Raw genomic sequence first — 14,244 nt, 5'->3', positions numbered from 1 at the left:
TTGGGTGAATCTTGCTTTGTGTATGTTGTCTTACCTGACAGTTGTCACTACTGAGCTCTAATGTGCCTGCTTCATTAGCTGACTAAATATTAGTCATAGGAAATCATTTCTCTAGAGGTGAGCATAAAGACTTGTTTTGCCTGCAGCTGCATACTGTGTTTAAAGGTCAGAAACCAAGGCGGTATATTCCCACTTAACATTCAGGCTGACCCTTTCAAATAATCCTTCTATTTTCATAATTGTTGATAGAAGTTTTTATTTCTGAAGCTTTATAATGGAAGTGGCATTTTGGCCCTATTTTTATACATTTTAGAGAAACTAAGATAAAAGGGAAAATTAAATATCCTAAACCATAAAAATTTGTTCCAGAAATCACCTTGGTTTTCCAGATTTGTAACACTGAAAATCTGGGCCATGAAAACTTTCTCAATACTTAGAGGACGTGGGCATTCTCCATGCTGGGTGCTGGTGTGGGGTCAGGTCTGGAAAAGAAATTCTGCCCCTGAGACTACTGGAACAGGAAAAAAAGGAGTGTTCTGCAGTTTAAAATACTTAGTGTTTTCTTTGTGTATGATTTTATATTTTCTCTTTCACATTTCTTCTGAAGCCTGAGGTTGTACTGCCAGCATCCTGTAGATTTGTTTGGCCCACAAGGAAGGAAATACCACAAAGTATCTCCTACAAACAGAATCCTACATTCAGTGCTAGAATTCTGTTTTTCACATCAGAGATGCCCATTAGGGCTGTTTTGACTTTGTACGATACTGGGAATAAACACATTAAAAAATTCTGACTTTGCTTTCTGATTTATTTGGACATGATAGCATTTGACTTAATTTCATATGAAAAAATTGCACTGACGTAAAATAATTTATATTTAAATCAGTACCGTAACTGCTACTTAATGATAATTGAAATGCCTTATTATTTACATGAAAGTAGATACTTTATTATAATTAAACAGCTTAACATTTTTATGTGAAACTGATATTTGCTAAATTACAGTAGGAAATACCAACTGCTATATCACATTATAATATTTTGGTACCAGTAATGAATACTGATTGTACATAAATAACTTCAGATAAGTAATGGATGTGAAATCCTTTCTTTTTTCCTGCAGATGTGCAATGGTTTAGAGCAGCCCAGGAAGCAGCAGCGTTCAGACCTCAATGGCCCAGCTGACAACAACAATCCCCCCGAGGTAAGTACCTGGGGCTGCCAGTGGTGCTGCCTGCAGCCAGCTTCCAGCAGGGACAGCAGCCCTCACACTGTCAGCCTTCTCCCTCTCTCACACAAACCTAAGCTCCCTTTCTTTTCCTGCACTGACAATAAATACCATATCTGCCTACTCTGAAAAGGCTTTGAACTATACCCATGAATTTTTGCTGCCTCATTCATTTTATGTAACTGTCTATGGCATGTACTCAAGCCCAAATTTTTCTGATGACATGCAGAGTAGGGAGAACACTTCAGAAGTTGTCTTTTTGGGTTATTGGAGTGCAAAAGTGGCATCCAAAGGAAATTGTGTTCTGCTTCCATTCCTCCCCCACCCCTCCCAGTGTCAGTCCTGGCTTAGTCAGCTGTGAAGAGACAGTGATAGACAGACCTGCTCCTGTCACTGAAGACTGGAGCAAAGGAGACATCTGAGAATGCAGAATGAGTTGTGCTTGGGGCTAGACACAATGAAATGAAATTGAGATTTAAAAGCAGAAGTCTCTTATCTCTAAACCATAACATATTTAGCCTGTAGCCTGTTATATTAATGAAGAGGCACATTTCTAAAGCCTTTTCCCATAATGGAGAAATCAGCTTCTTTCCTGGAAATGGGAACAACTGAGGAGGCTGGCAAAAAACAAAGAATGGAAGGACTGTATCTCTTCTAGGGACAGCAGCCTAAGAAGAACACTGTTATGGCCCCTGCTAAGATTAAGTGTAATTCTATGTACTGAGCAGTCAGGGACAGTTCTTTTCATTCACAGACCCAGAATCTTGCTTTGTAAAACATTGTTAAATATTCTTATTGGAAATCTGGGCTATCACTAATAGGCAATGTGATCTAATAGGCAACTGATTGTATTGGGAATTGCTGGTTTGTATTGTTCATTTGACATCAGACTTCCTAGGCCATTTCATGGTCTTCCTTCTGCCCCCCTTATTTTTTTGTTTGGTGGGATCTTAAAGTACTTTGGGACTCCTAAGTACAGAGCACGGTGTAACAGTTAGGTTGGGTTAATAACTGTGATGTGTTGTGTGCTAAACAGTGCCTAAATAGTGGTCATATATTTAAACAGTGGTCACCTGTTTAAATATAATAACAATTCACTTCGTTGTGTGAAACTTATTTTGTTACAGCTATACCATTTTTATTTCTCAACAGACAAAGAAAGTGTCTTCCTTTCCAAGTTTTGTTGATGGTAAGTTTGACATCATCCATAATTAAAGTAGGAAGAAGTGGAAGCAAATACTTTAATATATATAAAAGATCACAGTTCTAAAAACCAGTCAAACCCAAGAGAACACAGCTGAGAAGTTTGAGTATGGAAGTATTTAACATTTTCACCCTCCTTATGGCAATGGGAGCCTGGTGGTAATAAAAAAGGAGGAGCAGGTAGAGCTCCCAGAAGGATTCAGGTGAAAATGAAGAACAGCTACAAATCTGGAATATGTTATAAAGGGTGTAACAGTGGGCCCCAGGAGGAGGTTTATGAATGTGTAAGAGCACTGTGTTCTTCAGGGCCCATTATTAAACTCTGGGAACCTCTGCTGTCAGCACGAATGGAAATGTTCTCCCATACTGACTAAACAATGGTAATCCAACCTCTGTTCAGGAGAGCAAAGTTTTCACATGTTTCTTCAATCTCTTCTGCAGTGCTATTACATATATTCTGTTTGAAAAAGAATTATTAGCACAATCAGGTGAACAGAAATAAAAGAGGATTGTACTGAGAAACATTACCATTCTCTGATTAACAGACAGCTGAAAAACCTTTCACAGGGAAAATGCACACAGCTCTTCCTGCAAAGAAAATGACTGCACTGTAAAGTGAGAAAAGACAGTAGGACATTTTCAAGAATCTGATCCTTCAGGTCTGCCATGAACACACACAATAGAAGCCTTAAAAGATTGTGAAAAACTTAATTTCTAATGTCGTTCTCAGCTCAGGGAAAACTTAATTCAATTTAGAATAATATTAGGATATCCAACACATTTTTCTTTTATTCCCTGATCTCACCATCTTGACAAGCATGTTTTGTTTCAGTAATTTACTTAAAGAAAGTTCAAAGATTGCCCCTTCAGGTTGACACCTGAGGGATATCACATGGAACACTTGGCATGTACTGGCTAACAGGCCCCACATAGAGGTACCTTTAAACACATTTCCCAAGAGTGGCAGAGACAAGAAAGGAAGCTGATGCTTTGTAATAAGCATCTGCTGATTGCATGGTGGACAGGCACAAAGCAAGGCCAGCAGGTACAGAACTTTAAAGCAGCCAAGACAATTCCCCCCTTGTGGTGCTGCAGATACAACTGCACATTTTAATTTTACTGGGATAAAAAGGTTATGTCTTTTTCTTTACATACCAGTCAGCTCACTTCTCTGCTGGAAAGGGGTCAGGATACCCTTTACATAATATAATACAATACCTTTTTTTAGTTCAATCATTTTGCTTGCTCTGATTTTTTCTGTAGTGGGACAGTATGTGAGGATAAGCTGTCTATTAGGCTTTTTCTATTGCAGGTATTATATAGCATTGTCTAATACAAATAAATACATGGCTCACTAGGAGCTTATGATAGCTTACATGACTGCTCTCTGAACTCTGAGAAAAGCACAGGTTTTATTATTAATTTGTATGTAGAGTCTCAAAAAGTACAGGACCCTTCTGCACATAAGAAAAGATTTTGCCAGCTAACACTGCTGCTGTTCCCTGAGTTTTGACAGCAATACCACAGCCATATTCTGTTTTATATTCCTACTCTGTTTTAAAGCACTTTCAGCATGACTCCTTAACTACAGCAGCTATATCTATACTTCTATTAATACATAATATTTTTCATATGCCATGTAAGCAGAAAAAATATCTTTTAATCTATCGTATCTAAATGTCCTTTACTGTTAGAATTATTTTAGTAGTAGTACCACCACTACATGCTTGTAGGAGTAATTAGTTCTATGTTCAGTGGTTCTGGTTGTTCTGCACTCTGTCCTAGCACCATAAATCTTATTCCCTTACACAGTAACAAGCATGATGAAGTAAAGAAGTCAGCCAGAATATGGAAGTAGTAGATAGACATTCTGGAAGGTGATCTATGCCCTGTGTCCATTTATTCCTTATGAAAAATCTGCTGCAGTGCCACACATCCCAAGGTCTCAGTGACTTCTGATAGTTCAGCAGGAAACTGAGCTCTGTGCTCAGAGTGCAGTCTCTAAATACTGTCTGACTCCTTGGCTTACGTGATGTTAGGCAGATGTAAAAATGCATTCTTAACAGATTAACTAATTCTGTTATGCTGAATTATTGATTTCTTTTTGATTGAGTTTTCTTTTTTCTTATTTTATGAATACAAACAGTAATTAAAAAATGTTCCCACATAGTCCATTTAGTCTAGAATTATCTTTATACTTGTTACATTAATAGACAAGCAGAAAACCAAGTAATCTCTATTGCCATGACAAGTGCAGGAATTTGCAGGTAAATTTTTCAGAAATAGTTATCTAATGTTTAAGCACTAATATGCAACATAAAATTCCAATCTTTGCTCACATCAAACTAACCTTCACATTTGAAATCTGTTCCTTCTTCCCTTCCTCATCAGTAAGCCTTTGCACACACTTGCAGTCAAGGGCATGCTTAAGTGCTCTGATGAGCTGGGACCTCAGCCAAGTCTGCATTTTTGCATTATTTAAAGCAGGCAGAGATAAGGGAAGAAAACACCCAGGTGACCCAATTTGACCCTGGCAATTTTCAGCACGATTCCATCCTTCCAAGAGATGTCTTGTTTTACCTGGCAGTTGTTTACATTGCCTTCATGATGGGAAATGTATGTTGGAAATGTTTTCTGCCTAACATGTCTTTTTTTTTCTCTATTATCTACCCCTGTAAGCATTTTCTGCATGCTGCTGATTTATACATGATGTAGCTGACTGTTTCTACTATAATGATTCTGCAAAACAACATTTTTAAAGCTCTGAAAAGACAACCAATGACATCCAACCAAAAAAGCCCCAGTCTTTAAAAAAATCCAAATAAATAACACTATGATTATAAAATTATTTAACACCCTAGATTATTTTTTATACAAATTAGTTAAAAACACCATTGCTGTCACAAACAGCCAAAACATGAGAATAAATTGTTTTTTCCTTTGTAGCATCCATAGGTTGCACAGACCCCAAAGATATCCTGGGCATTTTGCTCGATGTAGTAATGATTATATGAGAATTTGCACAAAGAATTGCAGTTTTACTTGTCTTCAGACACAAACATTTCAAGAAAATTAATCTAAATTACCTACTAAGGGAGTTTACTTAAACTGATTTAAACATGTGGGTAAGCCTATTTCAGAGTTAAAGCAATCTTGATTCAATTTAGCCTCATTTACTTAGCCCGAAGTGAATGAAAGAAAACAAAATTAAAGCTACTTTAATTTTGAGTGAGTGTGTTGATACAGGTATCTAATGAAGTTTTGCTACCTTAACATTAAATTCACGTCCTTAATTAATTTCCCTCTCTGCTACCCTTGAAACAAGATGTCAATATCATGCAACATGAGTATTATGTTGCATGCTGTAGAAGTACAGATGTATGAGACTAAATTCTAGACCTGAAAAGACAAATGAATAACACCATCAGAAAAGGCACCATACAAATCACACCATCTGCTGAAAAATATAATGGTACAGAGATATTAGCACAGAAAAGCAGCGATACAGGAGCAGAGTTCTGGTGGAATTTTCATTCCCTTTGATTTCTTTTAGTGAATTAAGGCTGCAAGAACAAGGATTGTTTTTGGAGCTTTTGAAAGACTTGGCCTTTATGAAGAGTTTCACTGACTTCTAAATTACTGGCTTCTCAAGGATTTCTTTGAGGGTTTTCATACTTCTAGTGGAGATTATCAAGATATTTATTAATGCTTTCCCAATACTTCAAAAATTTTAAATTCCACAGAATTCTATTCTGAGTTATAATGAAGATCTAAACCATCACTGGATTTGTACAGATGTGAGCTAAATCAAATGTGTTCTGTGGTATATAATGAAGATTAAAACAATGGTGTTTGATAGCAAACCAAATCCCTCCCATTTGTACGAGCATTGTTAGTTAATGTCATGTCTCTGAAGAGTACAGGACTGCTATAAATATATATCTACATGTTTGTATACCTTGAGTCCTGAATCACAAAGACTGTGGGTTTTTGCTGGGGGTTGAGATTTCTGGCAGGTGGATTTGAGATCTGCAGGGATGAATAAGTGTCAGCAACACTGCCTAAAGAGGAGAGTCACTCATTTTAATCATGTTTATATTCTGTTGGAAGACTTCTGCTAAATTAGAATGGGAATATGAAGGATAGGAAAGCTCACTGAAAGATGCATGTTTTAACCACTATTTCAGTACATTTAATCAGCATAGCATACCATATATTCTTTCCACATAATAATCTTCCACATTGACTTAATTATAAATAAATTGAACACCAAACAATAAGCCTTTTTTAAAATTAACATTCCCCTTCAGTGTCATTTTTCTCCTTACACAAGATTTTTATACTTAAAAAAAATGCATTAGAAGGTCATCAAGTGGATCTAGCTCAAAGCACATTTCTTTTATAAAACTGTTGAGGCATAAAAAATGTTCAGTATAAAGAGATTTCAGCCAGACTCTGGAATGACTGTTCCTTACTGTCAATCTAATCAAGTTGGATGTAAAGCTTAACAGCTGAATAAAGAGGATGGTGAGCACAGTCCCAGAATTAGAAAGGTTGTTCAAGCCTCAATGTCTTTACTCAATTTCTCACCTCCCCACTCCTTAGAAAGGCAGTAACCATAAATGCCTCCTGTCAGTTCCAGGGCCTTGTGAACCTGAGGACCTCATTGATGGAATCATCTTTGCAGCCAATTACCTGGGCTCCACCCAGCTGCTGTCCGAGCGCAACCCCTCCAAAAACATCCGTATGATGCAGGCCCAGGAGGCAGTGAGCAGGGTCAAGGTAGGGCATCCTCCTGGCCTCTACAATACTCTCTGATCCTTTAACAGCTGATCCCTCAGTGCTGCAGGATCTGCAGCCTCAAACCTCTCCTGAGGTGCAGTTAGGTAAGTATACATCAGTATTGTGAATACCATTAGGTTACAGTGCTTGCTGTTAAAAATTCATACAGCAAAATAGAAATTATTCTGGAGTCTATTCAAAATTCTTTGGAACCTGTTTAACAAATTCAAGAGAGACAAATTGCAAATTGCAATTAGAAAATATTCCAGTGGCAAAGCACTGGGGTATTTTTTTGACCGTGGTTTTACTCTTCTGTTATTACTTCCTTTAACTTAGTACAAATTGAGAAAGTCTCAATATTATTACTTATATTATTACTTTTTAGGACAAGAATATTCATTGCTATTGTGTTTGGATTTGTGTTATTTACAGTGAACAATTTCTTTGTAATAATGTATCATAGACTGCTTCATAGAGCTCTGTAAAGAAAATAGTATTTTGATTAAGAATCTAAGTAGTAGATTTTTAGAAGTTATTTTACTTCTGCTGTAAATATCTCATCTGAATAAACACACTATTAAAGGCAGATTTAAATATTAGGAGAAAAAGTATGTGCATAGTCAATGAAATATTTAATTGCTAAAATTTGCATGGTTTTGAAGAGAACAAGTTTGGAAAGGCCACTTACAAGAGATTGTCATGACTGATAATTGATTTAGCATTTAGAAAGAAGTGGAATGCAAGAAAGGTCCAGTTCTTTAAACTTTCCAAACCTTTCTGTTTCTATTTAGCATATTGTGATATCTCAAGTTACAGTAAGTAATTGTTGATTGCAATTAACTCCCTAAAAACTGTTGTATGTATTAATACCAACCCCAATCTGTCAGGGGTACCTGACTGCTCTAGACAGTCATGGCAGGGGGCTTGAGCTGTGTTTTGTTCAACAGATACATGTAGACGTGTGATCAACATGAAGACAAAACCTTGGGTTTAAGATGCATGTGCTGCCCTTTTTGACTGCTGTAAATTTGGCAGGATAAGTGTTGGGAGCAGCTGATAACAGACAACACTTTAGTACCAATTCTTTTGTAATCAATTGTGAATGTGCACAATGCCATGAAATCCAATTATGCTTGAGAACTGCATAAAGTATAAACAAATCTTTCTCTCTTGCACATCATTCCCCCACTGCTCCCAGTTTTTTAATTTTCAGCAGTCTGGATTCACAGTCCAAGTTTTCCTGACTTCCCACACTGTGTTTTCTCTTTCCCTTTGTGTACATCTGTCTGCATTCTTTTTTTTATGCTGCTCCTCAGAGGATGCAAAAGGCGGCTAAAATCAAGAAAAAAGCGGTGTGTAAACTGTTTTTCTTGAATGCTAATGTTTACTTACATTTTTGTTGTCCTTGTTTTCCATGGCGTGTCATGTCTTTCATTACAGATCCTCATAAAGTTGTCATTTTGGTTTCTTCTTTGGTCTGCAGTAGAATAGTGAATGGAGTAAAATGAACTCATTTTCTTCGTTGTTCATTTGCTGGAGTGCCTGTCTGCTGCCCTTCTCCTGCTGAATACCTGTGATTTGTTTACTGCAGATGCACAGCCATTGTTATCTGGGAGATGTTTTTGAATGCAATGCTTATTTTGATTTTACTAACCAAAGCAGTAAGATGTTCTTCCTGTGCCTGTGACTTACTGTATATTTATTGTTATTGTTGATATTTAAAACCAAAATAAATTCACCACATAGTAGCTGGAACAATTCATACAGGAAACATTGCACTGTTAAAAACAATACTTCAAATAACTAAATACAGATGACAAAAATATCACCATAAGGATGGAATCAATACAAGTAGTATCTGCCAAAGTATGTGCTTGCTTTGTGTTTTGCTGGAAGATAATTAGAATAAAATTAATCTAAATGAATTATAGGCATAGCTAAGCCTTTATAACTCCAAAAAGGATTAGCAAATACATAATTCTCATCATGAGCCAGTGTCTGACCTGGAGACTGGTGCCTGCCTTTAGCCCAGGCTGAGACAATCTGTGGCCATTTTATTCTGAGGCTGCTGCCACAGGTGCTGCTCAATACCAGCTGCAGTGGTCCCTGTGCCCAAGCAGCCTGCAGGAATCCATATGTTCCTGCTGGACTAAAGAACAAGGGCAGCACTTGGACAATGCTTCAGTGAGAGGTAGCAGCTGCTTTGCCACCTCTTCTCCTGTTTTCTCAAGTGGACAGAGCCAGGACTCACATTGGAGCCTGGCATTACATTGTAATGATCCCTCTTGCTCTGTGACCATGCCCTCTGATGGGGTATGGAAGTGTTTCCCTAGTGAGCAGTGCTCAGAAGCAGCTGAGGTCATACCCTGATGGCCTTCTGTGATATGAGAGAAACGTTAGTTCAGTGCTTGGTTCTTTATTTTCTAGGAAAAACTAAAAAAAAAAAAAAGTCCTAAATCCCACCACAGCACTGAGCATCAGTTTGCACTTTTTTGGGTGAGCTCACTGAAGGTGGCAAGGCCTAAACAGCTGATGGGAACTAAGTCACCTTCTCAGTTCTCCTACTTTCTCAAGTCTGGTGCCTCAAGCACTGAAGTGCATCAGTGAGAAAGTAAAGAAAAACCAGCCATACTTTTTCACCTGTTTTCATATAAATAGAGAATTTTAATGCTTGAGCTGTCAGTCCCACAGGCTCCAAAATTCTCTCTTACCCAGAATATCAGAGTAGGCTTCACTCTGTCTATGCAATAAATGTACTCTTTGCATGTCTTTAGAAACACCTTTGAATAGCCAGCTCTGTAATAGTTTTAAGTGCAGTTGTCTCACATCACATTATGCTTGAAGCAGTCCATGAATTTGTCATTCTGAAAATTAAAAATTCTCTTGTAAAACATCATTTATCTTTTAGACCTCAGAGGGAGATTCCCAAGCCTTGACTGAAGTGGATCTGTTCATCTCCACACAGAGGATCAAAGTTCTAAATGCAGACACACAGGTAAGTTGGATTTAAACTCTTGGAGAATAATGTTGAGTTAGATTGTGCTCTTACACAGTTAGTGGGACACTTTATTGAACCTGGATAAATTCAGGTATTCAGAAAGAGCTCCTATTGTTCTAACACTTGCCAATAGACTGACAAGACTGACACCTGCTTTGCTTATTTGATGTGTTGGAAGATGTCTGCATGTTGCTATAATTGAGCTATAATTCAACTCAATTCAAAAAAAAATTCAACAGCCTTTCAGAATGCATGTACACCACTCCTCTGGAACAGCTTCAGATTTACAGTCCAACAGGGAAGTCATTTGCTGCTTTGACTAAGCCATTCATATCCTGCCATTTGTAACATTTCATCTCAATTTTTTTCCATAAATCACATCTGAGCCACCATCCTATTGACTAAGGTAAATTATTAATGGTTCATATAAAAGCAGCATTTGGAGAGCACAGCAATGACCAGCCTCATCTTCTCGGAATGCTTGTCTATTCAACAAGAGGTGATCTTCATCAAAAGGAGGTTTTGAGGAATTTACAACTAAATACATATAATTTATACATGGATCCAATATTTAGTAATCTCACAAGATCTCATAACTTTGATCATACAGGAAGTCTTCAAATTTTCATTCTTATGAGAGGCATTGAAAAGGGCATTTTTAGCAACATTTTGTCAGAAGTAAATCATGTCAAGTTTTCTTTTGTTTAGGGGATGTTATTGATAAATGAAGAGCTACAGTTTATAGCTGGAATGTATGGCAGTTAACAGGTACAGTGTCTGTTGAGTAAGGATTAGTCTTAGTGGAAATCACTCTTCTTACTTTAAATAGTTCAGCATTTCAGCTGAACACCAATTAAAAAAAAAAAGGAAAGGTCCTTTGAAGTAGCCCACAAACTGTCAAAGGAACTGGCATCTTACTCTTCTGATCCCCTGAGATTTGTGGTGATGCTCCATCATAAGTGGTGTCTAATGTCTGAGCTGCTCAACCAGATGAAAATAGTAATAGTGGAAATTGTTCTAATTCCAAGCTCTCTAGTGTTTTCCCTGGGGTTTTGTTTGTGTTTTTGTTTGCTGGTTTGGTTTTGTTTGTGTTTCTTTTTACACTATGTCTTTCAAAGAGCTATAACAGAAATATTCCCATGACTTTTTAGCATTTTTGGCTTGGTAACACTTTTCAGTGCTAGTGAAGGTCCTGGCTGGTATAATTACCATGGGTCTATTTCAGCTGGGGTGGCAGCTGCCAGAGACAATCTGTACTTTCAGGGCTTTATCAATTACATAAACCCTGTTTCTGCAGCATGCCATGTGTTTTAATCCATCTGTAGTGTTGTACAGCTCACGTGAGGCAACAGCTGAATGAAAATGTAAAATTCCCATTCAGGAAATGACATGCAGCAAGGTTCAAAATGCTGAGCAACACCAGTCAGGTGCATTCCTGGGCTGGAAGAGAGCCAGCAGTGGTGATTGTGTTGCCCTGAACAGCACAAGGAAATGGCACCCCTGCCATTCCTGGGTGTTTATGCATTTAGTTGCTGAATACATTCAGCCATCAAGCACCAGGTTAGTAGGGATGAAGTAGGAGCTGCCTTATGTTTGCCCACGTGCCTTGTTGATAGGACAGGAATTCTTCCCTGTGCCACAGCTTTGTGGGTTGCACTCGCTGCCCCAAACCAGCAGAAGCCACAGCAGCCTCTCCCAGCTTCTTGCTCAGTCAGTGAAGAGAAGCTGGTAAAATGAAGAAAGAAAAATAAAGATGTAGAGCTCACAAATGTGGATGTGCAGAGCCTCTGGTGCACGACTGACTCCACTAAATCGCCTGACTCATTAGGCTGTCTTCACACTCCCACAGGAGTACAGCACTTTAAAGCTTGGAGGAATGCTTAGGTTTTTTCCTTCAGCTGCTCTTTGGGTTTCAAGAGAAGCAACAAACAAGATTCTGAAAGAATTCCATGGGAAAGAAGGGAGAATCTGAGAAAGGGCAATCTAGACAGGAGAAGAGAACAATGGCTTCAGAAAAGCCTGAGAGAGGCTGAATTGCTAAGGATAAATATAAGGACAACAAGGATGGACTGGATAGGACTGAAAAAGGGATAAAGGAAAGGAGAGAGGCAAATAGACAGGAGGGATTTATGGGAAAGTAATAAAGGAGAGGGGTGAAAAAGATATTGGTAATGGAAAATTGAGTACAGTGGAATATGGAGAGACAAAGGAAAAAGTCAAGTCACAACTAAGTCAAAAGTAAACTCATATTTACAGTCACCAGATAGTATTTGCCTTACTCTTAACAGGAAAAATGTGGGAGGGATGGAGGAATGATTGCTTTCACCCCTACAAGGGGAAAATAAAAAAACTCAAACCATTTAAGTAACCTCTGTGTGATGATATGGGCAGAAAGGCTTTCTTGGCAGGTGAGATGAAATGCCTTCATTTTCCCAATGCATTCACTCTTGTGCACACTGCATGTATGATTACACCCTTACACAATACTTGGTGCACACTGCTGAAAAGCAATTATCTCTTATCTCTGCAGAGCTCCCAGCATCCTGCTGAGACATGTCCATTATAAAACATTTTTCCATTCTGACAGAAGTGCTGTAAATCCTCCTGAGCCCCTGCAGCCCTTAGAGACACTCCTCAAGCCATCTCTTAACCATCATTACTTTTCATAGGTTAGGGATAAGCATTATTTCAAGCCTGAGAAGAATCATTACAATAATTTTATGGGTAGTGATTATCTTCAGCAAGACAAGTGGTTCTAAGAAACAACAGTAATTTGTAGCTTTGTCTGTCAAGTTAAATTGTACTGAAATTCTTAAAACAATTACTTTGGTTGACTTGAAGAACAATCCTTCTTCCTTAGGCCTTAGAAAATTGTTCAACTGATGCTAAACTAGTGCCAAGCTGTTTACATAAAGAATGCTGCTGCTTATATAAATTATTAAAATTGTGAATTAACTTGTACCACTTGTTTTTGTTGCAATTAAGATGGAATTTGGTGGATGCTTTTAGCTATTAAGGTGAGGGACAGGGATGGTCAGGACACATCCTCAACTAGTTTGATCAGTATAACTATTATGCTTCTGGTTGCTTCTAGTTTGAGCAATAGATAAAACCTGGAAAAACTCTCCAAACTGATCAGTGACCCCAGCCAGAAGCAGATTTCAGGTGTGCCCTTTCTATTTCCTTAAGTACAGTTCATCCTAACAACAGCAAAATATGTAAAGGAATAACATAATTTTCCAACAGCATGAAAATGAATGTAAAACAGCAGCATAGCTCTTCATTCTTCCTTTACAGCAGCAACCATATTGAATTTGCTTAGGTAACAGTTCCATTGAAGCCAATGCCTTGGACAGCTGCTCTGCTTCCCTTTGACTGGAGGGAATATCCAGTCTGGGCCCATAGGAAGTGCTTCTGTAGCTTTTGTCTTTCTCCAGCAGCAGGCTGTCAAGCAGAGGGCAGCTGCAGTATTTGCAGGAGAGCAGCAGGCATGCAGAACTGCTCTGTTTGTCCTTGCTGTGTGCAGGAAACCATGATGGACCACGCGCTGCGCACCATCTCCTACATCGCCGACATCGGCAACATCGTGGTGCTGATGGCGCGGCGCCGCATGCCCCGCTCCGCCTCCCAGGACTGCATCGAGACCACCCCCGGCGCCCAGGAGGGCAAGAAGCAGTACAAAATGATCTGCCACGTCTTTGAGTCAGAGGATGTAAGTAAATGGATCCATTCATTTAAACAATGTAGGTCATGGAGAGAGCTCTGAAGTCAATGGCCATTCACGGGCAAAGTTAACCTGTGGGATATCAAACTGATCGTTCATCCTGGATTATTTCCTTTTGTCCAGTGGGTTGGCACAAAATGACACATATGTGCCTCCAGGCACTTGGAATGAGCTGGAACCATTCTGGACTTCTTCTTAACTGAAGCCAAGTCCCTTCTACTGCCTTGGCTGCCCTCTACCCAGTCCTGGTTCCTTGTGGCTGCTGACCTCTAGTTGTATGTACTCTCAAACATGCCACTTGATCCTTTG

At 38.6% G+C, this 14,244-nt stretch overlaps 1 protein-coding gene across 3 annotated transcripts in view; it reads left to right on the top strand.

The window, feature by feature from the left end:
* APBA2 (amyloid beta precursor protein binding family A member 2) overlaps positions 1–14,244 on the top strand; it is an 82,702-nt gene that overhangs the window by 54,423 nt on the left and 14,035 nt on the right. For 2 of the 3 annotated variants that reach the window (XR_009419415.1, XM_059482176.1), the window contains exons 3-8: positions 1,124–1,204; positions 2,381–2,417; positions 7,068–7,213; positions 8,530–8,565; positions 10,122–10,208; positions 13,738–13,923. Coding sequence is in view for 2 of the 3 variants with exons in the window: in XM_059482176.1 (XP_059338159.1) it covers positions 1,124–1,204; positions 2,381–2,417; positions 7,068–7,213; positions 8,530–8,565; positions 10,122–10,208; positions 13,738–13,923 (573 nt within the window). In the remaining variant the exon portion in view is untranslated. The remainder of the gene's footprint in view (positions 1–1,123; positions 1,205–2,380; positions 2,418–7,067; positions 7,214–8,529; positions 8,566–10,121; positions 10,209–13,737; positions 13,924–14,244) is intronic. The other variant, XM_059482177.1, reaches the window with a different exon arrangement.

This window comes from Ammospiza nelsoni, chromosome 14 (assembly GCF_027579445.1).
Source record: "Ammospiza nelsoni isolate bAmmNel1 chromosome 14, bAmmNel1.pri, whole genome shotgun sequence".
NCBI lineage: Eukaryota > Metazoa > Chordata > Aves > Passeriformes > Passerellidae > Ammospiza > Ammospiza nelsoni.
Note: the sequence above shows the minus strand (reverse complement) of the source record. Positions and strands in the feature narration are given on the sequence as shown.